At 37.0% G+C, this 18,410-nt stretch overlaps 1 protein-coding gene across 1 annotated transcript in view; it reads left to right on the forward strand.

Annotated features, from left to right (window-relative positions):
* The window catches only part of STPG2 (sperm tail PG-rich repeat containing 2), a 329,121-nt gene that overhangs the window by 14,861 nt on the left and 295,850 nt on the right, over positions 1–18,410 (forward strand). The window contains exons 2-3 of the mRNA XM_075543545.1: positions 2,959–3,071; positions 9,714–9,878. Coding sequence (XP_075399660.1) covers positions 2,959–3,071; positions 9,714–9,878 — 278 coding nt within the window. The remainder of the gene's footprint in view (positions 1–2,958; positions 3,072–9,713; positions 9,879–18,410) is intronic.

Here is an 18,410-nt window from a genome sequence, read left to right on the forward strand (position 1 = left end):
ATGATATTGTTCTATAATTTGAGCCTTATGTTGAATCAACTTTCTTTAGGGTGGGTACAAATATAGCTGTCTTCCAAATTTTCTGGCATAGATGATTATGTGCCTCCCATGCTTCATCAACTTGTAACATTTAAATTATTATTCAATCAATTCCTGGAGCCTTGACTTTGGCTAATGCTTTCAGTACAGCTTAAATATCTTCCTTCATTACCCTTGGTTCTTACATAATGCTACCTCCTGAAATGGTGGCATGTTGACTCAGTGAATCTGTGTATTACTGCTATCTTTTTTTAATTCTTCCTGCATCATTCAATATTTTGCCCATAGAATCTTTCAATATGGTAAAACGAGCCTGACTTTTCTCTTGAGTTCTTTCAATTGAACTCTAGTAATTGGGTGGGAAGTTGTAAATAAGGTTTATGTGACTCTCATGTAAAGATTGGGCAGTTTTGCTATTCTTCTTGGTAGAAAGTGAGCCATCCCAGATACAGATGCGGGTGTCTCATGACAATGGGGAAATAGATCTATGTGCCTATGTTTATAGGTTTAGTAATAAGATAGCATATGGACATTGGGCCTCTACTCAAGTACTCCCTCAATGCAAGAACACTTTGTTCTATTAAACTGGCATTCCATGATGCTCACCTTCCAAACAAGATCACTGAAGACAAAGTGGGTGCATAAGCAAATGAGATGCAGAAAGCTGATTGTCTAGTAACTAGTTCAATTCTTTTTTTGTGGTTTGAAATGGCCAATGTTAAATAAAGATTATCTGGTGCGAACAGGTGCTTAGTCATAGTGTTCAATGTGATTTTACTGGTATAAGTTATACCCTTTGTAACTTCCTGATTAGAATCTCTTTAAAAAATAAAGCCACAATGAAAATATATGTATTTTCTAAACTTAGAAAATAACTTGCCATTTCAAACGTATTCTAGGAAATTTGTGATCAACCACATCCTGTCACCTGGAGCCCCTTTTTGCAAAGGAAGCTAACTCTTTGAAAAGGTGGTTACCCCAAACCCTGCCATCTACAACTTTGCAAATAGTATAAAATCAGAAACACCCCCAGTGTGCCCTGCTTGCAGTGTTTAGCCAGATGACCACATGCAGTACTGTTTCCGTGCATATTGCTAGGGCGCCTTAGCTGTTTGTTCCTTGTTTTGAAAAATACCTTTTCTGTCATTAATAAACTATGTTTTAAATATTAAATAGACTCATAGTTCTTTTCCTTCAACAGAGGTTAGGAATTGTAGCATATATTTTTGGGATACAGTCTTCACAGGGTGTTTTAGAAAGCTGCCTACCATACGCAGAAATGGTGTTCTGCACTCCTTGTTAGGTGAAAGCAAACTCTCTTTGGTCATCTTCCTGCATCAGTAGCAGAACTAAAACAACCCAAATCACTGCCCACAAGTCGAATCCCACTCATGGAAACGCCATAGTACAGGGTGGGACTGCCCCCAGTGTGAAAAGCTGTATAACAAACGCCAGTGCTGACAGCAATTGCTTTCTGTATCCTCAGTTGCTGTGGGTATAATTGTAGCCAGTTCCTTGTTTAAGCTGCAATAACCATAGTAAAGTCCCAAGCGCTGTAGCTTTCAGAAGTTAGGTAACAGAGCAAGAATGCTAGATACTATTTAAAATCAGGTATTTAGAGATCTAGTATGAGATATTATTTTCATTATACCATCTAGGAAATGGTTGGAAGTGCGAGCTCTTTGTAGTTGTACAATGAGTCATTCATTCGGCTTTTAAGAAGCTAGAAACGGGGTTATAAAGCAAGCAACAATCAATGTGTCTGCATACTTATCAACGTAGCATGTTCTTATAAATTATTCTTGCATAAATAATGGTACCTGGTCCCCACAGACAAAACAAAACAAACAGAATAAAATGGGACAAAACAAAACAAGATTTCTTGTAAGATCAGGTACCTGGCAAGTTCGGGAATGTCTGCAGTCCCTGGCAGGATACTTTGTGGTCAAGGTCTCAGATCACATTTTTGTCTTCCTTTACCCTGTCCTTGTAATCTTCTAAACTCCAGTCTAGTTTTTAAATCAGCCCATTGCCTGTCTAAGCATTGTGCTCCTGGAGTAGTTGAAGTCAATGTTGAGTTTTACATCTGCAAGTCCTATTTCACATAACTCTGCCTGTGTTTGTAAAATTATGTCAGTTCCTTATGCTTTAGTAACAAAGCATACGAATTCAGCAATAAAGCATAATAACTCAGTAATAAAGCATAAGAATCCATAACTCTACTTGTTCCACCTATTGCTGGCCTTACAGGCATCACCAGCTATTCATTACTTCTTGGAGCGAATATTACGGATCTCAGGTATGGCTCCTCTGAAACTTGGAATGAAGGCTATCTCTTCCTGACAGCTAACTTTCATGCAAACTAAATACAAAGCAACAGCAACAATAACAAAAAAATCACTGCCATTGAGTCAATGCTGACTCATAGTGACCCATAAGACATGGTAAAACTGTCCTTTTGAGTTTCCAAGACTAACTCTTTGTGGGAGTAGAAAGCTCTGTCCTCCTGAGGAGTGGCTGGTGGTTCTGAACTGCTGACCTTGCCCCCAGGCATCCCCAAAGTGGACATAGCCATACAAATCTTTGATTCATACTGGCTGTAGATAACAGATTTATTTGGAAAAAGTCTTACAAGCATAGATGTAGTGGGGTATACATCAGAGAGAAAAGTCTCCTGTTTGGGAGATTCTAATTTTGCATCAGAGCAGAATTTCTAATTCCTCCCTTGGGTCTTGAAACTTCCAGAAAACAGTTCTCGCATGTGCCAGCCTTTAAAAATGATGACAGATCCCGTGGTTAGCAATTAGCTCTGAAAATGTAGTCTCAAAAATGGAGGTTACTAAATACTTATGCATTTTGAGTGCTTATTATTAGAAATCCTTGGAATTCTCACTTGTCAATAATATTTTGCTTTTACAGGTGGCTGTGCACCATTTCTTTCTTTGGCTGCTAGAGAAAGTCATTTTCCTGTTGGCTATAGCACTGAGAATGCTGTTCCAGGTCCAGGTCACTACAATGTTTCAAAAGCACAGGTAAAAATTTAATTGTTTGAGTTAATAAAAATCATATGTTCTTCTAGTACACCACAGTGCTTTTTGCCACATTTTATTTCCCCCCTATAATATCCTCTTCCTCCTTTTAATCTACATTTTATACTTAAAATACTATAAAAATATGTTCAATGTTGATTGTGTGATTGTGTAGCTTTCCTACTCCATTATATTCTATAAAGCACCAAGCCCCCTAATAAAATGTAAATAAAAAAAGCGCCAAGCCTTGTTATACACTGCACAGTCTTTGAGATGTTAGAATAGGGTCATTGCATGGTTTGTGGCCCATGAATATTGTACAAATAGTCAAGTCATGTAGTAGAAGGATGGAACAGTGATGGAATTGGTTTCTGGGTCATATGTTACAGATAGAGCTATTGCCATCATCTCATCCCTACTATTTCTACATAATTATAAGTTTGTGGCCAGAATATATCTTCAATGGTTCATTCCTATTGAACAGTGTGGCTCGATTCTAATTTCTTCAATCAGAAATAGTAACTTTAACCCTTTTAGTATAACTTTCAAAATTATATTTAGTTGTTCTTAGCTGATTCTAGCAAATTTTAACTCCTGTTGGGGGCTCAGAATCAGTCATTGACCAGTCTTCCTGAATTGATAATAGTAATCACTCAACCAGTCTTTTAGTGGTAAGCAGTATAAAAATTTTTTTTAAGAGAGACAGGGGGGCCAATAACAAGTTTATAGGAAAGCCACTTGGGTACCTTACAGATTCAAGCGGAGAATAGAACAGTCAAGTCTCAAGTAAGGACAGGGCCAAGACAAATCCAGGTGTTTCAGGAGATGAGCTTCTGGACCATTCCGATAGGGACCACCATTACATAATTCAGTTCTGTAATTCCCTTCCATTTAAAAAATGTATGTGTTTCCCTCAAGGTTACAATTCTGAGTAGGGAGCCTCTGATTGGCCTAGTTTTTGGTATGAATCCATACCAATTCCTGGGAATAGAGGACCTTGTATTTCCCAATGGATTCAAAACTACAAAGTACGAGGGAGGTTTGATTACCACAAGAATGGGAAATATACTGTTATGAGCAGATGATGGAAGAGATTCTGAGTAGATAAAATCAATATATTTTCATTGTATTTCACCCTTGACTGTCCAACTTCTCTCTCATATTATAAAACACATACACACACACTGTTTTCCCCATACATAGAATTCTTTTTTTTTTTTTTTTTTGAGGCAAAAGGAGTTTATTAGCTAGCTCGAGCTAGCGCTTTCTCCCTCCGCTGCCCGGCACAGTGGGGATGCAGCATCCAAAGGGAATCGGCCATACATATAATTCTTAAGAATGCAATTATGCAACATAATGGTTTTCGTTATACATAAGAAAGTATACATGTTTGGCAAGTATACCTCCCTAGAGGTATACTTCTCCCTAGAGAAGCCCAACTAACGACAGAATTCACAGAGGATATTACGGGGTCACTGTAGATCACGTCCTGGATCTCGAGATTAAGGCCATTTCTTCTTTTGTTCTTTCACATTCCTGTCTCTTTTCTTTTCCCGTTCTCTTTTTTTTGGGGGTGGGGGGAGTAAACATGTAATTAAATTGTAAATATAGAATGAAATAGTTAAAAGAATTGATTAGGATTGTGTGCTCTGGAGTTAGCCTGGGTTTTTAAACACCTCTGTAACTTCACAACTTCATCTTAACCAGTTAGTTCTCTGGGCTTCAGTTTCCTCTATTGTTAATTAGGAACAATAACTTTCTCGAGTTGTTTTAAAGACGAAATGGGTTAACAAGCTCTTAGAATAGTGGCTGAGTACAATTAGCATGCAGTGAATTTGTGCTATTCCTTATAACAATGGTAGAGGTAAAACAGAGGGAGAATGAAATAGATGCAGGAGGCAAGTAAGCCTGATGGGATCATTGCTCTTATTTCTGTAACTGATCATGAAGCTCTGAATGGCTAAGATTTTTCCACTCCTCATTCTGTGTTCCCCATATCTCCAAGCAGGGCCTTCTATGATGGAGCTTGGCAGTTCCAGCGGTCTGAGCTCTTGGCCATCCTCCTGCTCATGCTTTTCAGTGGTATTCTCTTGGCATTTGCACCGAGCACAGGCAGTGCTGCAATAAACAATGCTTAAAACAAACCTGCACGTACAGCCAAACTGCTGCCCCCAAGCCTACATACATGTCCCGGGAATGACTAGCATAGGGAAATAAAATAACGACGACACAGAAGACACACACCAAAAACAAAGAAAGAAAGCTCTGATCATTTTTTAGGGACTGATTTCCACCTGAAATAGGTGCCAGCCTTTCAAAGCTCATTTCAGAGGTACAGATTCTCGGGTGGGGCTTATCAAACACATTTGCTTTAGCTTTGTTTTGGAGTTTTGGGTTTCCTTTCCTCTGATTCCTGTTCTGAAATGGGATTTTTTTCTTTTTTTGTGTTTTTACAGAGCCCCTGGGTGGCACCCTGGGCTCAGTAGAAGGTTCTAACTGCAAGGTCAGTAGTCTGCAAGAACCTTTTCCTGTGGGGTGAAAGATGGCGCTGTCTCTTCCCTTCAAGGTTTAAAGCCCCGGCAACCATATCTAGCTGTTCTACTCTGTCTTACTATGTCCTACTCTGTCAGGAGGGCCACTGTGAGTTAGAGTTGACCGTAGGGCAGTCGGTGAAATACAGTACGTGGCAGTTTGTGTATTGAGTTAAAACTAATAACTAATTGACATCCTCTTATCTTATTTTACAAACTCTATTTGCTTATATTAATATATAGTAATCATCAACTGAGTATGAATTCTAAAATATTTCTTTCATTATATCATAACTTGCTTTCCTCTCTTTATTTAGTACGATGTGAAAGGAGGCCATAGTCTACAGTACAGTGAAAAACGTTTTAAGAGGCTTATTTCAGACAGTCCGGGACCTGCATGCTATGATCAGTCTTATCCTAGAAATATACATTTCAAGAACAAGAAAATACCGGAGGATAATGGACATCTTCAATGGGTGTGTTTTTATAAATTATGCTTCAAAGTCATTTATTTTAGTTAGAAGAAAACATAAAAAATTATTTACATGTGAAATATGTTTCTAAAGCTTGGCTATCAAAATTAGTAGATTTATTATTGTTCTATATTGTAGCTAGTTTTTAATTAAGGGAATGCTCAGTGTTTGTAAAATTTAATTTTTAAATGTATTAGCATATGACTTCATTTTTATTTTTTGCTCTTGACAAATCTGCAGTCAGTTCCAATTCTGTGATAAACAGAAAACCGAGGCGATTTTAAAACTGCTTGGGTGGTTTGCCTACAAACAAGGGCAGTCTAGAAGTATTGCTACTAGGGTCCCCGTTCCGATGTGAACAGCTAAGCATCTCTCTGTCATAGTGGATGGATGGCAGCAGACAAGCGGTCTCTCTAATATACGTGTCTTGATAACTCTTTTTTTGTAGGAAATAGGACAACCGGGAGAAGGGGAGACATATTATCAAGAAGTTTTAACTGCATTAATGAGGAAAAGGGCTAGGAATGTTACACTAAGCACATTTTCCTCCTGTCACAACAGTGCGCTTCCAGTGTATCAAGGGCTGTCATAGGAGATTTTATTTGAGAAACGTTAGGCCAGTCACCCTACAACCCTGTTTCCCCTTGCAGACTTCTCTCTGTTTCCCAAACTCAAAGGACATTTGAAAGGAACACACATTGAGTCCCTTGAGGATGGCAAAACTGGCATTTTGAGGTGGTAGAAATCCGAGTGTAAAACCCTTCTGGGAGGGGTTACAGAGATGGGAACACTCCCTTCGAAAGCGTGGGTGCCTCAGTGGAGGATATGTTAAGCAGTAATAGTTTCACATTTTGACCTTTTTGTTTAACTATAATTGTGTAGAACTACTTTTTGGCTTACCCTCACATAGAGGAATTGGAAACCTTGCACTAAGTACTGTTAAAATACAATAAAATTAAAAATACAGTTTCCAAAATAATAATTGCAACTAGTTGGGGGAGACATGTAGATAGCTATTAATGCAAGGCCAAATGGGAAGGTGCTAAATGAAAGCTCACGCAATGAAATGCTATAGGGATTTAAAGAGGCGCACTCTGCAAGTATTATGGGCAGGTGTAGTTTGCCATTTCTGATGGCACAGAGATTAAGCTCTAGGCTGCTAATGGAAAGGCCAGAGATGGGAATCCTCCATCTCCTCTATGGGAGAAAGACGTGGTTATTGACTGGTTTACAGCATTGGAAACACTATGGGATAGTTCTACTCTGTGCTATGCGATTGCTATGAATTGGAATCAACTAGAAGGTAGAGGTTCTATAATTTGAATAGGGTTTATATAAAAGGTTGTTTTTTAGATAGAGCTTGGAGACTAGGATGGGAATATATGCATTTCACGTATGAAGAATAACATGACTGATGATACAGATAAGAATTTTATGAATGGCAGAGAAAAGATGATCTTGACAGAAGGAAAGAGTATACATAGGAGACTTGTAGATGTTAGGTTTGCAAAGGCAGATTGTTAGTATATAATGAATCATTTAAAACAAAATCCCATTCTTTTGAATACACAGGAGCCTTGCTTGTAGATTCTGGTTGTGGTTTATTTAGTTCCTTCTTGTCGTTCTGTACTACTTTACCAAGTTGCTGTCAGTGCTGTGGAATCAGTCCCATTCCATAGTGACCATATGCATAACAGACGGAAACATTGCCTGGTCCTGAGCCATCCTGACAATTGCTGTTATATTTAAACCCCTCATTGAAGTCACGTGTCAATTTATCTTCATATCGTTCAATTTATTAAACTTTAATCAGTTCTCTCTGTGTTTATGAAGATGTATTTTGGAGGGAAAGCCACTCATTATTTTGTTTTAATTTGATAATCAACTAGTATCACTGAAATGACATCATATTAGCCTTTAATGACAAAAACATAAATTCTGCCAGGGACAGTATGTTTACAGTATAATTGTATGTGGGCATACATGCATTGGAGCATTTATGCATTTATCTAGAAACCACAGAAGATGAATATATTTTCTTAGGTTAATTTTCTAGATAACTTAACCTTTAAACTAGTAATGGGTCTTCTTATGTGATATAGTTTATGGTATTCTTTCTAATATATATTACTTCTTCCTGGAATTTCCTTGTTAAAAAAGGAAAGTTTGGAACAAGGATGATCACCTCAAGACTTCTGACTCTAAGATGAATATTCTGTTAGATTGTACAGAGCATCTCTCAGTCTGAAATTCTGCACTATCTGACTAAACATTCACATTTCACCTCACATAACTTACAAAGGCATAGTGTACTTTAAATTTCATTGTAATGTTATAGATATTTTCTTTGTGCCATCATCTGCACAGTATAGAACTGAGAGGAATGAAGCTAGGGGATATCACTGAAAAGTAAAACGTTTGTTTTGCCTGGTAGGTGTTATGATAACATAAATAACCACTTTAAATTTTCTATTGTTGATGTGGCCACAGCAATGTTTGTTTTTTAATCAACATCTTCATTGCAAAGCAAGGAAAATAACTGAGCCACATGATAGAGAAATTTTGCCTTGGATGATGACTCTTAGTTGTATTTGTCTGGTGCCAGCAAGTTGGTTCCGATTCAAAGCCACCTATGTACAGCAGAATGAAACACTGCTTGGTATGCTGAGCAAATAATCCGAGAAGCTGGGTTATAGGAAGAAGATCAGGATTGGAGGAAGGTTTATCGACAAATTGTGATATGCAAATAATGTAACATTGCTTACTGAAAGTGAGGAAGACTTGAAGCACTTGCTGATGAAGATCAAGAATTGTAGCCCTCAGAATGGATTGTGACTCAATGTAAAGAGACAAAAATACTCAAAACAGGACCAATAGGTAACATTAGGATAAATGGAGAAAAGCTTGAAGTTATCAAGGATTTCTTTAGCTTGGATACACAATCAATGCTCATTGCACACAAGTCAGTAGGTCAAACGGTGCATTGCATTGGGTAAACTCACTGGATAAGACCTCTTTCAAATGTTGAAAGACAAGGATTTTATTTTAAGGATTAAGGTGTGGCTGATTCAAGTCATGGTATTTTCAAAAGGCTCATATGCCTGTGAAAGTTAGACATTGAATAAGGTAGACCGAGAAAGAATCGATGCATTTGCATTATGGTGTTGGCAAAGAATATTAATAGCACCATTGGCTGTCCAAAGATCAAACAAATCTGTCTTGCAAGAAGTACAACCAGAATGATCCTTGGAGACAAGGATGGTGAAACTTCATCTCATACACTTTGGCCATGTTGTCAGGGAGACCAGGCCTTGGAGAAGGACATCATGTTGGTAAAGCAGACGAGCAGTGAAGAGAGGAAGGCCCTTGACAAGGTTGGATGGACACAGTGGCTACAACAGTGGGCTCGGACATAACAACTGTGAAGATGGCTCTTTAAGTGTCGTAGAAATCCTCTTAGTTTGTATGATATGCTGAGATTTGAATTCATTTCTTTAAATTACCCTTTCAGAACAAACATCTTTTGTTTATGAAACCCATTATGTTAATATTTAATGATCAATTTAGATAATTAATACTTGATTCTGAATTCCTTCTTCTTCTTGCCTTTGAGTAAATAATAGAACCTGTTTGCCTTACAGAAGAACTCAAGAGCACTTTCAGCTTTCAGAACTATTGATGTCCCTTCAATTCCTTCTTGTGAGAGGGCATATGGTTATCATATTAATGAGGATGACACTATTATAAAACAGTTTCCACCAACTCATGACAGCACACTGGGCCCAGCATTTTATAAACCACAAAATGTAAGTATAAAATATTTTACATAGACAACTGAAAGATTGCTTAACGTTAGGTCTGTTTTTAGCTAATGTAGTGCTAACTGTTGTAACAAATAGACCCCAGAATTTCAATGGCTTAATGCACACTATTTTTCCACATTCATGATGGCATTGCCTGTTGGCAAATGACTTTACTCCATGTGGAGGTTCAGGGGCCCAGGCTAATTCCATTCATGCTTCTCTCATTCCCTAGAATCTTGATGTCCTCTGCGGCCAGCTGATAGAAGGGGAAAGTTCATGGAGACTTGAGAGTGGGAGGTTTTTATGGGCCAGGCTGGGAAGTAAAGCTCAATCATATAACCACACCATATTCAGTTAGGCAGGGAAATACGGTCTGTGTACCTAGGAAGAAGAGAACAGGTGTAAATTATTAGCAGTATCTACTACAATGCATATTCATATGCAATACATGTGAAAAAGCTTAAAAAGTTCATTGGAAAACTCCATTACTTTTCTTTTTTTTTAAACTCTATTACTTTTCAATGCCATTTTCCATGAATATCTTGAAGCCCCTTAGATTCTCTTATCTTAAGTTAAAGCAAGTAAGAGCATTTTAGTCATAAAAGAATTTGAACCTGCTAGTCCAAGCATTCCATAATTGAGCGTTAAAACATAAGGAGCGTCACTATGATTAAAATATCGAACATCGTATAACAGATCCATAATTTTGATGTTCAGTCTTGGCAAGAAGTGAAGCAAAGTTCATTCAGCCAGTTGAAATACATGATTTATCCATTAGAACAGATTGATGAAAATAAATCATGCCTCCTTTTATTTAATTATAAGACATGAATACTGAGTACTTTAAGTCTGTTGTATTTTTATACTTTGATGAAAGCTGAAAGAAATCATGTTAGCGAGAAAATTGGTCAAATTCAGGCATGTTGTTGGTGTTAGGTGCTATTGAGTAGGTTACAACTCTTAGCTACCTCATTCACAACAGAACAAAAATACTGGCCAGTCCTGCACCAACCACACAACTGCTGTGATGGTGAAGCCTGTTGTTGCAGTCACTGTCAATCTGGTTGAGGATCTTCCTTTTTTCCTCTGTCCTGCTTTCCCAAGTCTGATGTCCTTTTCCAGGGACTGATGACATGTCTAAACCGTATCAGATGAAGTCTCTCTCTCCTTGCTTCTATGAAATATTCTGGCTGTACTTCTTCCAAGACAGATTTATTTGCTCTTTTGGCAGTGCCTGGAATATTCAATATTCTTCTCTAGCACCTTAATTCAAATGCAATCTTCCTTATTGATTGTCCAGCTTTCACATGCATCTGAGGAGATTAAAAATACTATGACATGGCTAGGTTTACCTCAGTCCTGAAAGTGATATCTATGCTCCTGACTGTGTAAGTGATTTTTTCTTCTGCAGCAGATTTGCTTAATGTAGTGTGTCAGTTGATTTCTTGAATGCTGCTTCCACTAGCATTTACTGTCAATCCAAGTAAAATAAAATTCTTGACAACTTTAAGTTTTTCTTTGTTTAGTTTAATGTTGATAGTTGTTTCAGTTGTAATGATATTTCCTCCTCATTTCACTTTAAGTTACAATCCTTACTGAAGATTATTAAATGTTTCAGGTTCTCTTCTTGGCTTTTAGCAGGCAAGGTTATGTCATCTGCCTATTGCAGATTGTTAATAAGTCTTACTCCAATCCTGATTGTAGTAGCTACATAATATGGTGTCAACTTGAGACTATTAAGAGTAAAGGGATGGAGGGTAGCCTGTCAATCAGGTCACAACTTGATGATGTCATTTGGAGGTACAACAGAGATAAATAGCTCACTGTAGGCCAGATACACTCACTCCCTGTAAGACATTCCTGCTGCCAAGCCACATGGAGCTATACTGATGCAGCCAGAGGCCTGGAAATGGAGGAGTCACATGGAGACTGATGCCAATGCTGAGATGCTTCCACCAGCACTGGATTAACAAGACTTTCCACCCACTAGCCTGTGATCTCCCTGCATTCAGCATCATTTCATGGCTGCGTGAGTCTAGAGGAATTTATGGACTTGTATTGACCTATGGGGTAATTTCAGACTTACGGACTTGATCTGGACTGGGCTGGAATGTTTTCTTAATGAACAATTTCTCTTTGATATAAAGTTTTCTCTTAAACATTTGAGTGTCTCTGGATTTGTTTTTCTACTTTACCCGGACTAAGACACCAGTGCCATGTTGTTCACATAATTCAACTTATTGAGTTTTTTGCTTACAATACCAATTGAATAAATATGATGAAAGATACAACACAGACCTATACCTTTCCTGATTTTTAGCCATGCAGTATCCATCTCTTTGTTCATTTTGAGGGACTGCCCCTTGGTCTCTGTATAGGTTCTACTTGAGTACAATGAAGTGCTTTGAGGTTCCCATTCTTAATGTTATCTATACTTTTTTATGATCCATGAGCCACATAAATGAATACCTTTGCCAAGTTAATAAAACATAAGTTAATGAAAGATAGAAAGATAGCAGAGAATACCAGAAAGATATTTACTTGTGCTTTGTTTCCTCCACAAAGTCATGTGTCTTCAGCTTCCTTTAATCGTTTAGATTCCTTTTTTTTTTAAATTTCCTTTTTAGCCTTTATAAATTTGGGGACTACTAGGTTAGTTATTTCGGATAGCATGCTTCATTTTGTTGTTATTTTCTCCTGATTAAATTATAGCTATACATTTTGTGTATAATAGTACTGAAATGCTGTTGTATTCTTTTTATATATCATATGCCAGCAGAAGATGTATTTCATTACTTGTGATTTTTAATTGTCTTCCAATTTTATGTTATAAAGTTAAGATTTTTCCCTCTTAATATCTATTTGGCAGGGTGTCACTTTAGTGGCCTAATGTATTGTAGATACTTTATTTCTCATCAAGCTCTCACCTATTATTGCAGGGGTTCTCCACCTTCCTAATGCCGTGACCCATTAATACAGTTCCTCATGTTGGGGTGACCACCAACCATAACATTATTTTTGTTGCTACTTCATCACTGTCATTTTGCTACTGTTACGAATCAGGCAACCCCTGTGAAAGGGTTGCTTGACCCCCCAAAGGGGTCGCGACCCACAGGTTGAGAACTGTATTATTGTAACATCCGTTGACGAGTCTTGAGTCATTTTGCCATGATGTTTGTCAAACGGTGAATTTCTAACTTCCTTTCTTGCTGAGATTGTTGACTGAACGTAAAAGTGATAATCCGTTTAGCAAATAGCTATATAGCAATATCCATGCCTATTCCCAGAGCATTCTATCTGCCTAGGGTGAGAATTTTCCACATGCAGTGCTGATTCCTTTTTGCTTAACTATTCTTACTTTATCCCTTTTCCCTTGTACTTCATATAAGAAGCAAGGAAAAAACCAGACTGCACCTTCCATATGTTGCTTGGGAGTTTCCTCAGTTAAATACCTAAGTTCATCACTTACATAAGGTGCCATTGAGTTTTGACCCATACTGACCTTATACACAACAGAACAGAACACTGCCAGGTCCCGTGCCTTCATCAAAATTGTTCCCATGCTCGATCCCATTCTTGCAGTCTCTGTGTCAATCTATCTTATCTAGAGCCTTCCTCTTTTTCACTGCCCCTCTACTTTACCGAGCCTGGCGCCCTTCTCCAGGAACTGTCTCCTCGCATAACACATCCAAAGTATGAACGACAAAATCGCACTATATTTGCCCTTAAGGAGTACTCTGGCTGTACTTCTTCCAAGACAGATCGGATGCCTTATAGCAATCCACAGTGATTTCAATATTCTTCTCCAGCACTCCAGTTCAATGCGTCAATTCTTACTCGGTCTTCCTTATTCCATGTCCAACTTACACATGCATATGAAGCAATTAAAAATACCATGGTTTGGGTCAGGCACACCTTAGTCCTAAAATAACACTGGTACAGATCAGAGCTAAAAACACAGGGAATCCTGGACAGATAAACCCGTCAGGACCAATAATGAGAAAAGAGATACCAGGAGGATAAGGGGAAGGTGGGGGGAGAAAGAGAGAATTGATCACAGGATTGACATGTAACCCCTCCAGGGGACAAATAACAGAAAAGTGGGTGAAGGAGACAGTGGACAATGTAAGATATGAAAATAATAATAATTTATCAAGTGTTCATGAGGGACGGAGGGTGGGTGAGGGCAGGGGGAAATGAGGAGGTGGTATCAAGGACTCAAGTACAAAGAAAATGCTTTGAAAATGATGGCGAGGGGGGGGGCGAAAAAGTATGTGTCTGGTTACTGTTCTCCCCGGGGAGCCATGCTGAGATGCCAACCTCAGAGACTTGGGTGGCTTGGGTGGCTTGGGTTGGGTTCTTTTGACCCTGAGAGCTGTTCTAAGAGCAGAGGACAGCATGGGGCATTTGTCAATAAACCAATTCTGAGTCTCAAAAAAAAATGATGTCCACATATGTACAAATGTGCATGACACATGGATGAATGTATGGTTTGTGGTAAAAGCTGTAAGAGCCCCAATTAAAGTATTTAATAAAAAGACAGAAAAGATAAAAAAATTAAATTAAAAATTTATTTTTTAAAAGGCTGTTGATTATTCTCCAGAGTTCTGAAAAAGATGATTTTGGCATTTGGGGGGCTGTTCTCATTGCTTTCTGGAAAGCACATCTTCAGAGGTCCTCAATTCTTGCGTTTCCAGCTGACTAATTCTTGGAATATTAAAATGTTAAGTCAAACACATCCCAGAAGATTATTAAGTTTTTGTGGAACCTTAATAGAAGCTGAGTTCCTAGCAAATTTTCTTTTTTTAACTTGGAGTTGAATCTTTGGGATATCTATGGATACCTGAATAAACCTAAATACTTGGGGATACATGACATACTAAACCTTTTGAATAACATTTTTATTTGCTCACTTCTGTTTTAAATGCGTGTGGTGATTTTGCCCAGGAGGTGAATGTCCTATGGCAAATGTAGCAACTCATCAGTACATTGTAATGCCAAATTAAGGGAGAGATGAAATAAACGGAAGGACTTGAAGGAATTTGAGGGGGGAGGGCTAGACAGCTGTAGTAGAATCTGGAAGGTAATGAAGATTTAGCAGTATTTCATCAGGAGATGGTAGCTTGATTTTGTTAATTTTGCACTAAAAGGGTTCAAGTAGGAATAATTGGCAGATGTTTTCAGACCTCAATGGATTGCTGCATGCTTTAAAATGTATGAAAAGCCCGGTGAAAAGGAGACTAGGGAAATTATAAGTCATAGGGATACTTCCTTTGTACACCCATTTCTTTCCCATTTCTTTCTAGCTGTGAGGTATTTCGTCCCAAGAACACTTTACTTCCTTGCTCTATGCTGTATCTGGTGTTTCAGGTCTCGACTATCTCAACATTTTGATCAGTATGATGTGATTAAGAGGTTATTAAGAGGTGAATAAGTAGTTTAATACCATCATAATAACTCTGATTGTATTAACAGCCTCATCATCAGACAGTGACATGTTTTTTAGATATTTAAATGCTTAGAATAGCTTGGAAGACAAATTCTACTCGAATTGCAATAGCATTTATAGAAGTCACATGTTTATTGCAATCACATAGTATAATATTAAAATGTCCCCTCCCAGGTTAGCTCATGCAATAGGAGTCAGTGCAGTAGAAGCCTGGATTGTTTCCTGGGTACTTCGTAGTAGTTATGTGTCCTTGGCAATAACTTAAACTTGTTGTGCCTCAATTTCCTCATCTGAAATATGGGGATATTATTAATGTGACTTGTTTTGAATTAATTGATCTAGATTTAGATAAATGATCTAAGCTGTTTTCAGCGTTAGATTGCTCAATACATCTACTGTACTTAGAATAAGTTTTGGGACATAATAAACACTATATATTTGTTATAATTATATCTTTTATTCCTAACTAAGAAAAACAGAAGAAATATACTTGATATACCACCCTACAAAGTATGAAATTAAAAATATTCATTTTAATTAACCAGAATTTGGGATTGATGAGTCTTTATGTAAATTTCAAATGAGATGAATAGCAAAACTTCTATAATGAATATATGGCTTAATATCTTGGGAGGAAAAAAATTGGTATAGTATATTGGCATTATTTTTCACAATAGATCCTTGGCCTTGGCTTAAATAATTCTCTGCTTATTTTTAGCTTCATAAATCCCAGAAAGTAATTTTTGCTGAAAATTAATTTTTTTGTATATGTTATTTCTTTGTTCTGGAATAATACATCATTTGTTAGAATGTTGGAATAATGCTTCCATGTTTTACCAGATATAAAAACCATTTTCACATGTGAATAGTGTTACTTTGAAAGATAAAACTCTATATCTTCCTAAGTTATTATTCATGAAAGACAGATATAATAAGACAATTTATTTCACAATTTTAATAGATGAAATTTATTTGATGACATATACTGGTAATTATTGAGTCAATCCAGTTTGTGCTGATTAGAATAAAAGCCTAGATCATCTTTTAAAACATCCTTATGTACAAATATAGTTTGAGAAATAATTTTAAAGACATACTTCTTAGTATTCAATGAGATTCAGCAAAGTTTGCTTTGAATTGAATTGTAGTCTTTTATGAACTCCCTGTGTTTTTGAGGGAAGAGCTAGTGCTATCATGGCAAACCTCACATGTTGGCACGTTATTTTATTCTGTGTTGCCTGCAGGAAAGCAAAGGTTCTGCACAGACACTGAAATTGATACTATAATAATGACAGTTCAAATTTTACACACATTTCTGATAAAATCCATAGTTTTCTGCTATTTAAGAAAGGCCCCATTTCGAGATGAAAATGTAAATAGAAAATACAGATTATTGCGTGGGGAATTATTGGAGCTCCTCCCTGATCTTGCGACAGCAGCTGCTGAAGTAGTTTTCTATAGTTCCTTTGTAGAAGCTGCTCAGGAATTCAGAGAGCTATAAGAATGTTGCCAACAAATTACCAAGTTTAGCTTAATTTAATCTGTACTGAGAAATTCTCTCTGTAAAATTTTAGGGTAATATTTTGAATGATAAAATCAGCTTCTTGCTTTTTTTTTTTTTTTTTTTTAAAGCAGAAACCAGGGGACTGTTAGAAGTCCTCTTTTCAGAGGTAGAATTTTTAAATACAGTTTTTGGTGAGAAGGATGACACTGACATATTCGCTAATGATAGCATGCTGGGAACTACCTGTGTGCCGTCCTACTGGAAAGCATTCCATTAGTGTTTGAATTGATGTACTTTGGACTTTTAATTCTTCATAAATTTCATTTCCATACTTAATTATGAGAAAGACATGGGAGGAAGTTCCAAAGCCCCTTCCTCATTCATTTCCTCATCCATGGGAGTGGCAGTGAGTAATTTTTCTTTTAGTTACATTACATTGTTCATTTAAAATAATGTAGCTACATGCTGAGTTTGCTTCAATTAAGTCATATTTTATTTGCTAATGACTTTCAAGTTGACAGTGACCTTGCCATTGATATTGTCAACACTTTTTGACATAAAGAGACTATGATTTAGAGTTAAGCATGCAGCGATTTATTCTTCACATTGTTTCAGTATTGTTAAAAGGCTTTTAAATTTAAGTTGAAATGGAACATTTACCTGAGTCCCGCTGAGGTCAGTGAATTAAATACTTGCCAATTTGTGTGGTTTCATTGATTTTATTACACAAGTGGACTTAAAAATATGTGGAAAAATTCCATGACCTTTAAATTACTATTTTTTGTGAACATTTGAAGCCTCCTCACCTATAGAATCATGATTTTGCTGTCTTGAATGTCTTTCAATATTCTGGAATTCTTTCTTTCTACAGAATTACCTTTAGAATCATTAAAAATTTGAACCACAAAATGTTAGTAGTATAAATTCACCTTATATGTAATACTGAACAAGGTCTGAAATTGCTTTATTAAAGAATTAATATTAAACTTTAACATAATATTCTTAAGGGCTATAAAACCTGATGTAAATGATCATTTTATTAAAATCTGTTTTAAAATATTGATTTTTGATAACTCTGTAGGGCTATAGTAAAACAGTATATTAAATGTTTCCTTATGAAGCATAAAATATTTAATAGGTCCAACATAGGTATGCTATATTAAAAGTGTTCTGCATTTGAGTACTTTTCCTATTATATTAGTAGAATTCTGCACAGTTGTAAGTTCTGCTTTAATCCTAAGTGAAACTAATGCACATTTGTGGGAAATAAGATTCTTTTCTGTTTCTTCCACCAAAATGACTTATGTACTTTAAAATTCATGGCTCTGGAAGATAATTGCTTTTGAAAGATGTTCTAAAGCAGTTACTGTAGCAAGAAAACCTATTGTTTTGCTAGACGTGTGCTTCTTCTGAAGCTCTGCAGGTGGCAGCAGTCTCTGGAGTTGTCACTGACCTTACAGTGACAGGTGCTTTCTGGCTTCTCTAGTGGATGCTATTGTTTCTCCGATTACTCCCCTAATTTGTACCACGTGCTGCCATGACTGACATGACAGATGTGTGACGTTTCATGCTGTTCTGCTAG

The sequence above is a fragment of the Tenrec ecaudatus genome, chromosome 3 (assembly GCF_050624435.1).
Source record: "Tenrec ecaudatus isolate mTenEca1 chromosome 3, mTenEca1.hap1, whole genome shotgun sequence".
In the NCBI taxonomy this organism is placed as follows: Eukaryota; Metazoa; Chordata; class Mammalia; order Afrosoricida; family Tenrecidae; genus Tenrec; species Tenrec ecaudatus.